This window comes from Tachysurus vachellii, chromosome 14 (assembly GCF_030014155.1).
Source record: "Tachysurus vachellii isolate PV-2020 chromosome 14, HZAU_Pvac_v1, whole genome shotgun sequence".
NCBI classification, from domain to species: Eukaryota; Metazoa; Chordata; class Actinopteri; order Siluriformes; family Bagridae; genus Tachysurus; species Tachysurus vachellii.
Genome location: NC_083473.1, coordinates 6,275,972 through 6,288,145, shown reverse-complemented (window position 1 = coordinate 6,288,145; position 12,174 = coordinate 6,275,972). Strand labels below are relative to the sequence as shown.

The following is a 12,174-nucleotide window of genomic DNA, read 5'->3' as shown; positions in this document are numbered from 1 at the left end:
CAGCTACATGAAGATTATTACTTTATTATTGTTAATGATGAGTTATTAATGAACAACAGACCGGTAACCTGGACGACTTAAAACAGCGTGTACCTTTGACCTAAACAACACACACACGAGGTTGTAGTGAACAGTGAGCTCGCTGTGATTATCACCTGCTCTGCTGTTTCGATGGACTTTGACACACTTCACAGGGACTCATTAAACCATGACCTGAACCATGAGTCCCTGCATGAGCAATGTTAGTAAATCATGGCTGATTCAAATACAGAGAACTTTACAGTCTGTAACACTTTATTGATCTCTTTTTTTTTTGTCCATGAATGTACAGCTCAGTTCTTCTGAAGTACTCATTTGGCAGCGTTTTAAATCAATTGCACTGTTAAAAGAGGTCACGTGATTGTTCATTAAAGGTACACAAAGCAGGAGTCTCATAATATGGCTTGTAAATCAATTATTATTATTATTATTATTATTATTATTATTATTATTATTATTATTATTATTATTATTATTCTCACTCTCTCACTCACTATCCGAACTACCTCTCAGGCATCATCGGGCATCAAGACAGCATACACCCTGGATGGAGTTATTATTATTATTATTATTATTATTATTATTATTATTATTCAAGGCAAACATGAGCCTTTCCGATAAAACCCTGGGGTTCTAAAAAGAAACAAAATAAAAGAGAGAAAAAGATTTCGAATGTGAAGTTGAGAGAGAAAATAAACATATCTTTCACATTTCACTTGTTTGCATCATATTCCATTAATTAAATTTTTTTATCAATATAATTTTAGCTTTTACTTTTATTCTACACCTTCTGACCGAATTTAAATAATATTATATTATAATTAACTGACTACAAAGTTGTACATATTATTACTAATGTTATTAGTACTTCTTTTTATTAATACTGTGAAACTCGTACTCAGTGTACCTTTAAAGTTAACTTTTAATTCTTTTCCCCCTTTTTTTGGCAATTAAAAGTCAAAAGCAGCTTTCATTCAGACATGAACATCGAAATTACTAATCACTCAATAAAAACACTAACAGAAAATACACCTGCACATTTGTTCCTTATTACAGATGGCACATGGAGATGGTTTGGTTTTGGTTTGGCAGTAAACAGAATTACAGCGCAGTCATCGACCCTATCGAAAGTATCGTGATGTTTGATTTCCAGATACGTCAATGATCGAAATTAGTTTTGGTCCCAGAAATGGTGTAGAAAAAAGCTATGATGCCAAGCAGCTGGATTTAAAGCTAGCATAATTCTGATGTTTTGTTTAATTTCAAATCCAATCTGATGTAATGTAAAAATGTAATGTGAAAAAAAACTGAAATGAATTGTATGTACTGATAGACTGCACTGTAATTCAGAAATAATAAATTAAATAAAGAACATAGCCAATCAGAAAGAGCACCATTTCAGACATATAGTCTTTCTTTTCTAACACTAGCACATAACTGCACCATCCAAAATATTCCCCTGATTAAAAACCAGTCACTATGAACCACATCTTACAAAACAGCTGAGTCGGGGACATCCTCGAGGACAGACAGGAGGGACAGAGGAGCGGAACTTTGGCACGTTGTAAAAACACGATGAGACGAGCGGGGTTTTAATGGCCATGTTTGATGAGAGGGAGATGAGGTATTTTTCTTCTCATAATCCTTTGTTGAAGTAAACTCTCTCCACTCCTGGGTGACTGGAGCGGATCTTCTCCTGAAGCTCAGGCTCCAGGCGGCTCACAGCCATGGAGCTACACACACACACACACAGAGGGAGAGAGAGAGAGAGCGAGAGAGAGAGAGGGAGAGACAGACAGACAGACATACACAGATGCATAGACCAGAGCAAACACACACGCACACACACCAAGATACACAGAGACACAAACACATGCATGCACACACACATACAGAGACACACACAAACACACAGACACAGAGACACACACACAGACAGAGAAAGAGAGGGAGAGACACAAACACACAGAGGCATGCGCACACACACACACACATAGACACAGAGAGACACACACAGACACAGTGACACACACACACACAGAAAGAGAGGGAGAGACACATACACACAGAGAGAAAGACACAGACACAAACACAAACACAGAGGTATGCACACACGTGCATGCATACACACGCACACACACAATGCTAGTTAATCCCACTGATTAGTTTTATATGGAAGTTGAAATTCAGTATTAAACTACAGTATTTAGTCCTTCAGTACTTTTTCAGTACACCTAGAGCCTGCACTTCTTCTGGACTTTGCACAACACCCACTATCTCAGCCGGACTTTTCCATAATTGCCCAACTTGCACAACATGCACATTTTTGCACTTTAACGATATATACAACATTCTGTGTTCATATTCACACACATCAATGTACTATATTCAGATCCAGTTAATGTATTTAACCTGAGTCCTTGTTTTATTTGGCATTTTTATTTAGTTTATATGAGTAATGTGCTCAATAAATTTAATGTATGCAATTTAATATCATTTTAATTTTGAACTATATAAACCCTGAGTAGATACTGTATAGTATATTATAGTTATCTAACAGATGAAATCATTTATATTTCCGTGTAATGAAAACCATCATGATTTTATCTTCGATATTTTACTTTCCTTCATTTATTTATTTATTTTATATCCACATATTTAATAGATATAATAATATTATAATAATAGTAATAGTAAGGTACATATTTTTTTATTTGTAAATACATGAAAACTATTTTTTTTAATATATATATATATATATATATATATATATATATATATATATATATATATATATAAATAAATTAAAATATTCCAGCAAAGATTATGGCCTCATTGAGCTGGATGACAGACTGTGAAAAGATTTTATAGATTTTCTGATAAAAATTCAAATCTTTCTCGGGGTTTTATTGTGAAACTTAATTGTTAAATTGGACATTTAGTTGAGAAATAAAAGCAGCCCTGATTTTCTCACCTCTTCTGTGGGAACAGCGCACAGCACAGCGGAGTAGCGAAGACCAAGCTGAGTAGAAAGAAACATTTACAGAGGTCAAAGGTCACAGATGGCTGTAAAATAGCTGTTTAATACACCAGCGTTTCATCCGGGGCAACTCACCAGAATCCCACCAGGCCGACCTGAATGGGTGCACTCATCCACGGGAACCTCTGAAAAAGACCAGGAACACAAAATCAACCCTGCCGTGAGGGGCGGAGCTTCTATAGAGTCTGTTGTATGGGGTAATGTATGAGCTGGGACGTGAAGACTGAGCATGCTCAGAACGAACGTGTGAAACTATGCTGTAGTCATGAACAGCAGGGAGCTAATAAATAGAAAGCAGGCGAAGACATACCTTCAGGAACGCTTTCTTTTCAAGGGAGTTCATTAAAAACGGCGGAATTGCTATTAAAAAAAGAAAATAAATGAATAAAAATAAATAAAGACAAAAAAAAAATGAAGGACAATTTTTTTTCAACTGAAAGACATCTAAAATTATATTGTGCTACTATTGTTTTTTTTTTTTTAATCACTTTCTCCAACCATTATAATGTGTAACAAATGAATGCACCTCACACTCCAGGATGTGTCAACCCACAATTATTTAATTATTCATATGTTATTTAGCATTTGTTATTAATCTTGGTCTACTAGAACTGAAAAGGAATCTGTAAAGATATAAACCAAGAACGAACCCATGCCAGGAGAAGCCATGAGGATTCTGGAGATCACCACTTGTGAGATCGCTTGCTGCGCCGCTTTCGAAGACTCCCCTAACCGATTCCCATTCTCATCCAACACTGGAATGCCATGCTTCAGCTCTCTGAGAGTGAAATACAGCACAAACTCATGACTCGCATTCATCCAGCTTAGTTTGCTGCTTTGAAAGTCACACATCAGTGATGACATGTTTACCTTTGCCTCATCAGTGGAATGTTGATACAGTTAGCAGCGGCTACGGCGGCAAACGGCACGAAGCGTCCTAGGAGTGGTGAGACGTGCTGAGGAAAAAATAAATCAAATAAAAAAATCCGTTTGATATCAACATTGGAGTGTTGTGTTCATTGTGCACAAAAAAAGACCTAAAATGACCTCGATTGACATCTGGATCTTTCCATGGCTTTCATTCGATCGCAGAATTAAACACAACAGCACAAGAGAGAGGAATCGTGCTCACTGACCCTAAAAACATTATTACAGTACTCTATGCATGCTAACTTTGCCATCAATTGCTATCAGGTTAGCGTAATGAGGCTGGGCTTTATATTTAGATTTCACACACAGTGTTAGCATCTGTTTTTTAGTTTAGCTTGAAAGTTAGTGTTCATTTTGGAGTTTAGCTTTTGCTCACTATGTTTGCATACTGTTCGTTAGTTTAGCTTTTGCTTGCTATGTTAGTGTTCTGTTCACATGTTTAGCTTTTGCTTGCTATGATAGCATCCTGTTTGTTAGTTTAGTAGTTTAGCTTTTGCTTGCTATGTTAGCATTCTGTTTATAAATTTACATTTTCCTCCTTAGGTTAGCATTCTGCTCGTTATGGTTAGCATTTTTGCTTGCTATGTTAGCATTCTGTTCATTTTTTAGCTTCTACTCATTATGTTTGCAAACTAGTATGCAAACAACAAAAAGTATGCAAACATAATGAGTAGAAGCTGTTCTACTGTTTAGCTGTTGCTTGCTTTGTTAGCATACTCTTTGTTAGTTTAGCGTTTGCTTGCTATGTTAGCATTCTGTTCTCAGTATAGCTTTTGCTTGGTATGTTAGCATTCTGTTCATAAATGTACATTTTCCTCATTAGGTTAGCATTCTGCTTGTTAGTTTAGTGGTTTAGCTTCTGCTCACTGTGTTAGCATTATGTTCATTAGTTTAGCTTTTGCTTGCCATGTTATTGTTCTGTTCATTAGTTTAACTTTTGCTCACTATGTTAGCATGTTTAGCTTTTGCTTGCTATGTTAGAATTCCTTATGTTAGTATAGTAGTTTAGTTTTTGCTTGCCATGTTAGCATTCTGTTCATAAGTTTAGTTTTTGCTCACTATATTAGCCTACTGTTTTTTAGTTTAGTTTTTGCTCACTGCTATCCAAATCTTTACATTATGATTCACATAAATGAGTAAGAAGTTCAGCTTTTCTCGACTGTAACTGTTTATTTGTTACTTTAGCTTTGTGTTTACTGTGTTAGTGCTCATTTACTAGTTTAGTTTTTCCTCATTTGATTGCTAAGCCCAAAAAAAGTGTTAATAAACAGTTTTGTATGAAATCTGGAATCAATGAAGCTTATGCAGGCTTTCTCTAAGCTCCACCTACTTCACATCAAACAAAGAGAAATTTGTCCTTCTACATTAACATCAATAAAGTAATCAATCAGTAGAAAAAATAATTAAAGAATGGAATTGTTTCCTGAGGCTTTAAATTAAAGTCTGTATATGCATTTCTGCCTGAGGTGAAATGGCTACAAACTAAAAACCACACGTTACAGCCTGTGAGTGTTTGTGCAAATCCGGCAGCCCTCGTGCTGAAACATCTCCCTGCTAACACACACGCGTAAGAGTTTAGAGACACTGTTGAAGGACGCTACCTTTGCTAGCGAGTTGAGTCCTAAAGCCGTGGCCACAGCACCTGTTGTGGCCGATACGTACGCCGTGCCAAGCTGACTGAACACAGGAGGCGAGAGGTGTTTATTAATGATGTTCATTGTGTCTGGGAAGATATTTAGAAAGGATTTAACGAAACAGCCGCTCACTTTACTGTAATGGGAGCGTCACCACTACGGTTGGTGTAGTTGACTATTGCGTTGAAGGACTGATTGATCCACTGCCAGAAGAGTACTGCTGGGGTCGTCCTGGTGATGGGACAGAACAAGAAAAAAAATAAATTAATTAATTAACGTATTGTATCAGTATAGCACAGGAAGTGTATAGTGTAACAGTTTTAGTGTGACAGAATATATGTAACTCATAACTTATGTACACACTCACTGGCCATTTTATAAGGAACACCCTGTAACATGCAGTCAGCTGCAGTGTAATGCATAAATCATGCACTGAATGCACAGGTCAGGAGTTTCAGTTCATATTATGTTATACAGTGTTTGTACTGTATAACATACTGTATTATACTGTATTATACTGTATTATATCTTGTGCCACAGCTAACAAATAGTTATTCACTTACTCACAAGCTGATTGGACTTTTCACATTAAATCAACACCAAAGCAGCTCGAGTTTGAGATGCCTTGCATGTTATTAACATTACGCACCTGTATTTTAATAAATAATTTACTCTAGTGTTTATATGGCTTGTTTTTAGTGTTTGGCTTCACTGCCAGCTAAAGCGCACTGGAGACCTGATGCACATACGACAACTCATGCAGTGTGAGGAACACATACAATGCAGTGACAAGACTTCTTTTCCCTCAAACAGAAACAGTATACTCTTTATTCTATGATATATTTATGAGAATGCTGTGACGTAAATGTTGCAACGTGAACAAGACTTTACGCATAACAGACGTCACTGAAAAGAGAGCATCGTTCTGATTGCAGAAGAGTTTATTCCTGTCACTCAGAAAACACTGTTCTGTGGACTCTATGCTTCTCTGTGCTTTGGCATAACGTAGACCTGCAGCGATATATTTAATCTTTGATTTTCTCAGAATTTGCTCATTTGCAGATTCCCACTCACAACCGCTACAAATCAGGGAAGCTGAAGGCTTGCACAGGCTTCCTGCTAGACATGTCACACTCAAAGTAAAGCTCTAAACCTCTTCTAAAATCATGATCTCACAGACTGGCTGTGTCTCTGAGTGTGATAAGGGATCATAGGGATTCGTGTGTGGATGCTGTTCTGGCTGAAATGTGTTTTCTCAAGCTCACCTGTAGAAGGTCATCATGCAGCCGGTGATGGTCATATTCATGGGCACCTGAGCGGACATGCGTCCAATCAGCAGCATTTTTTCCCCCGTGTCTGGATGAAACGCAGAGTCGAAAATGTATTTGGCTCTCCAAAGCTCATCTTCTGTCAGACCTGGAGTCACCACACCCTGTCTGGGTGCAAAATATGAACCAAGTATATGACAAGCATGAAATATTTTCATGCAAAATCAAATCTACAAATACTTAATTTAACTCCCCAAAGAGAAGACCTACACTTTAACAAGCGGATTTTGAACTGGTGTGTTTGTCTGACTCTGAGGTACCTGTAATCCTGAATGATCCTGCGTGCATTCTCAAGCTGCTCGTTAGACAGCAGAACGTTGCGTGGGTCTGTGACGGTGAAGAAATGTTTAGCTCTGCCCATGAAGGTGCCCTGATCCCAGCGAGGCTCTTTGATGTTTATGGAGGTGGAGAGCTCGGCTGCCATGCTGCCTGCGGAGGAACCAAAGTGTGAGAGAAGCTCTGCTCACATCGTACTCGTATGTGTCTCGAGGAGGAACAGCAGGTTAAACTTGTTTCAGTTCCCTGCTATGAAAAGCCCCGGGGATGCAAAGTCAAAAAGCTCGGTTTGACACAAGAAGCCTCACGGTGAGAACTATCCTTCTATCCATAGTGACATCAGCTGTACATGTCCTAAAATAACACGGACTAAAAATACACCATCACGTTTTACCGCCTGGATTAGTGAAGCCCTGAATCAGCACATTGTGTTGCTATGGAAACCACTAAGCTCAGGGTCAGGGATAAAAAAAAGAAAAAAAAAAAAGGCTGCTCGCTTTTGTCTCACTTGAAGTGCTTTAGTGTATTAGGAATTAAACGATTCATTTATTCATATTAAACGATCTTGAATCATGAATAACAAAAATCACGAGTCATTAAATGTACAGTGAAGAAGAAACACACTACAGTCAATTTTATACTGAATTGATCACTCTCTATATATTTTTTTTAATTTGTCGATATTTATTTTGACATATTTGTTATTTCAATTTTTATTGCGTATATGACCAAAAAAATTTTTTTCAATTCTAAAAAATGTGAATTTTGAATGCTACGATGTGTGACATGCTCTCTGGAGCACCGTCCCAGAGTTCAAAAGCATTTTAAGAAACCTTTTTTTTAATAACTCAGCCATGACTGGTCATCAGAAGTAAGCGTAAAGTCATCAAAGTCGGGCTATACCGCTTGAGGAGATCAGCAAGAAACGCCTCAAGAAAGGCTTTTAATAATCTTTTGAAGCTGAACCCATCTTCAGTAGGACTTTGATCTCAATGTAGAACTAATTATCCAGCCAGTGTATTTTAATAAGATTAGAGTAATGTGCTCAGACTTTCTTTTTCAGTAAGAATGCGTGCTGGATTTTATGAAGCTCTCTTAAAGCAGCAGTATACCAGAGAGCCGACAATGCGTTCACATATTATCGCATGTGTCTAAGATTATCATCTCGTATATAATATATACACGGGGGCACGGTGACTTAGTGGTTAATACGTTCGCCTCACACCTCCAGGGTTGGGGGTTCGATTCCCGCCTCCGCCTTGTGTGTGTGGAGTTTGCATGTTCTCCCCGTGCCTCGGGGGTTTCCTCCAGGTACTCCGGTTTCCTCCCCCGGTCCAAAGACATGCATGGTAGGTTGATTGGCATCTCTGGAAAATTGTCCGTAGTGTGTGATTGTGTGAGTGAATGAGAGTGTGTGTGTGCCCTGCGATGGGTTGGCACTCCATCCAGGGTGTATCCTGCCTTGATGCCCGATGACGCCTAAGATAGGCACAGGCTCCCCGTGACCCGAGGTAGTTCGGATAAGCGGTAGAAAATGAATGAATGAATGAATGAATGAATGAATGAATGATATATACACCACAGTTTTTCACAGAATAGCTTATAAGGCATTACTGTGAGCCAAAGGTGGGAGTAAGTCACACATGTGCAAGTCACAAGTACTGTAAGTCTCAAGTCAAGAATGTCAAGTCAAAGTCAAGTCGAGTCTTTTTTAATATTTGTCAAGCAAGTCTCAAGTCTCAAATTTGCGGCTTAAGTCTGACTCGAGTCGTCATATGACTCGAGTCCCCCATCTCTGTTGTGAGCACACTTAGCACCCAACATCAGTATTTCATATGTATTAGAATGTGAGAGAAAAGGATTATCATTAAAGCATAAAAAAATATTACTTTTATTTTAAAAGTATTTAAAAAAATATTACAGCTTGGTAAACCTGGGATTTGAACTCACAAGCTTCTGATTAACAGCCCAACACCTTAACCACTTCCACATTAGGAATGCTATACACTCTTCTTTCAGCCAAGACAAATCTCAGATCAATGAGATCAGTACCTTATGAAGAAATGACGAATAAACATTTACAGTATGTTTAAATCATCCGTTGCCACAAGTGAACTCGTTTCTCCGGCAAGGAAGCAAAACATGCAAAAAATAGATCAGCTGTATTTCAGTGTTTCCTGAAGCATGTCTAGAAGAAACCCAAGTCACTGCACAGCTGCTCAAACACATGACCTGTCAGCTCATTAACCCACCCGAGTGGTTAAAATGGGATCTAAGGCTAAACATGACCCACCAGAGGAAAACAAAATGCTAATTTATGCTTTAAATGTCAGATTAAATGGCTGTGAATTTAAAAAAAAGTACTTGCAAAAAAAAAACACAGAAAGGTCTGGAAGCCTGAGTCCAGCATGCGAAGTCAAAACAAAATGGCAGCTCCCAGCATCAACACTAAATAGATTCATTGTACTGTACACTTTGTACTGTAATTGCTTTAGATCAATCTTGTTCATACAGACTTGTTAATTTCTGATGAAGGTAATATTCATCTGTACATCCTAGCTTGCTGCTAACAAAAGACTAACATTAAACCATCCATGTTTTTTTTTACCATCCATGAGGTTGGAAAACGACATAATTATACAGAACAGAAAGGTCTGTCAAATTTAAAATCCGTTCAGTCAGCCATGTGTCGTACAGAAGCTCGTTCCTGGTTTAATCAATAAAAAATTTGTCAACTTCTGCAATCCTGAAAAAGTTCCTGAGCTGGAAATGAGACTCCACTCAGATGACACTAAGTAAGTATAGTGATTATGAGGGAAAATGGCTTTGAAAAATATTTCTGTTGACAATTGATCCATGAATATGAGTATCCATGAGTCCATGATATCCATGAGTAACCAGCACAGAAAGCTGTATTGTTCATGCTACACATAAAATAAAATTCAAATAATTAAAAAATCCAACAGATTAAGAACATGTTATTTGAAATCTGGTGATACGTTAAGTTTTCTGTAAGGAGATTTATGGAATAATTCTCGAGTGACAAAATGAGGTAAAGCTGTAGTGCTCGAGGATCGAGGTAGTTGAGGATTGAAGTTGGTTTATGCATCTTGTCTAGAGACATAAAAATACATGCTGGTCAGGAAGGGACTGTTTCTAGCTGCTCTAATGTAAGAGAAACCTATAATAATGATAAATATAGCTGCAAGCAGCGATACCGTGGTCAAGCTGATCAGATGCACTCAGAACATGTCGCTGTTGAACCATACCAAGTTTCGTAGCGATATGGGATGGCATTCGTAAAATACTGAACTTAACGTGTAAATTCAAAATGGCCGACACACAAAATGGCCGTCCGAAAACTGTTTGGTATCGTTTGACTCAGCATGCCTCAAGGAGTCTAACAACACCTTCATGATTTTAGACTCAAGTTTGCAGTAATTATAAGCGAAAATAGCTGTTTTTAAAATCTCGTGGCCACTAGGTGGCGCCGTCACGAAACGTTGCATGCACCCTCAGGTCATGACTATAATGACATATACCAAGTTTCGTGTCGACACGCATAAGTTTTGCGAAGATACGGCCTCACGTCTGTTTTGGCGTGCTCGCCACCATGTATGTTGCCACGGTATACGAGAATGCATTGGTCTATCAAAAAGCTTTTGATAACTTTTTGTCTCGGGTGTCTCTAGATGCAACGTACCAAAGGACACGCAAATCGGACAAACGGTCTAGGAGTTCGAAAAAGTAGGTTTTACGGAAAATTCAAAATGGCGGAAAGATATTCATGACAGACATGACGTCATATGGTGCATTCGAATCGGCATGAGCAAAGGATCCAAAATATGCAAGAATTTTGTCTCTAGGCCTTACGAGTCAGCAGTTATGAACATGAACATAATTGGATTTTTGGACTGTTGGTGGCGCTAGAGGGTTTGAGCTAGACACATTCACTGCTTCTTATCATAAGTACTGCATTATAAGGACTGTCAGTCACCAAATCATCTGTATATATTACACACTACTGCTGCTGTATATTGCACAAAAGCATGATATTGCGCAGTATTGTTATTTGCACTCCCACATTTTATGTACATTTCTGATCTGATTCTGATTAAATGTCCAAAATATGCAAGAATTTTGTCTCTAGGCCGACACCACAGCTGAACATTCATCTTCTGGTTTTTCTTCTGAAAATTAAAAAACAGTCAATTTTCACACGTTCTTGTTTAAATTAAACAATCACATTTCATCATTTTCCATTGGATGTACCCAACAACAAAATACAACATCACAAACTGCTGGAACCAAATTCCTTGTGTGTGTCAACACACTTGGCCAATAAATCTGATTCTGATTCTGATTCAATGTCCAAAATATGCAAGAATTTTGTCTCTAGGCCTTACGAGTCAGAAGTTATGAACATGAACATAATTGGATTTTTGGACTGTTGGTGGCGCTAGAGGGTTTGAGCTAGAGACACCAAAGTTGCTATAGTAACTTCTAAGACTGGCCTCTACATGTGTGCCAAATTACATAACTTTCCTATGTACGGTTCTATGGGCTGCCATTGACTTCAATGGCAGAAGAGGAAGAATAATAAGAAAACTAACGATAACAATAGGTTTCGGGTCTTGACCCCTAATAATAATAATAATCCCATTCTGATTTTCACACTAATACTAATACTATCTGCAATCACATTGCATTTCAGCTCCACCCCGTACACTGTGTTACATCTTTTCCTCCAATTATAATTGTATAGAACTGTAAATTCATCACTTACCCTAGTTTACATCCGTTTATATATATCGTCTGAATATTTCTTGGTTACTCTTATACCATGAAAATAAAGCATACATTTGCACATGACATTATTATATCTATATTTTTACACATTCTATCTATCTATCTATCTATCTATCTA

General features: G+C 37.8%; 1 protein-coding gene across 2 annotated transcripts in view; it reads right to left on the bottom strand.

The window, feature by feature from the left end:
• Nucleotides 1-276: 276 nt before the first annotated feature.
• Nucleotides 277-12,174, bottom strand: part of sfxn1 (sideroflexin 1) — a 13,114-nt gene continuing 1,216 nt past the window's right edge. For both annotated transcript variants that reach the window (XM_060887081.1, XM_060887082.1), the window contains exons 2-11: nt 7,232-7,400; nt 6,909-7,079; nt 5,776-5,874; nt 5,611-5,686; nt 3,950-4,035; nt 3,730-3,857; nt 3,390-3,439; nt 3,155-3,204; nt 3,014-3,061; nt 277-1,772 (exon numbers count right to left, since the gene is read on the bottom strand). In XM_060887081.1, the coding sequence (XP_060743064.1) occupies nt 1,676-1,772; nt 3,014-3,061; nt 3,155-3,204; nt 3,390-3,439; nt 3,730-3,857; nt 3,950-4,035; nt 5,611-5,686; nt 5,776-5,874; nt 6,909-7,079; nt 7,232-7,395 (969 nt within the window). In that variant the 5' untranslated portion in view covers nt 7,396-7,400 and the 3' untranslated portion in view covers nt 277-1,675. The remainder of the gene's footprint in view (nt 1,773-3,013; nt 3,062-3,154; nt 3,205-3,389; nt 3,440-3,729; nt 3,858-3,949; nt 4,036-5,610; nt 5,687-5,775; nt 5,875-6,908; nt 7,080-7,231; nt 7,401-12,174) is intronic.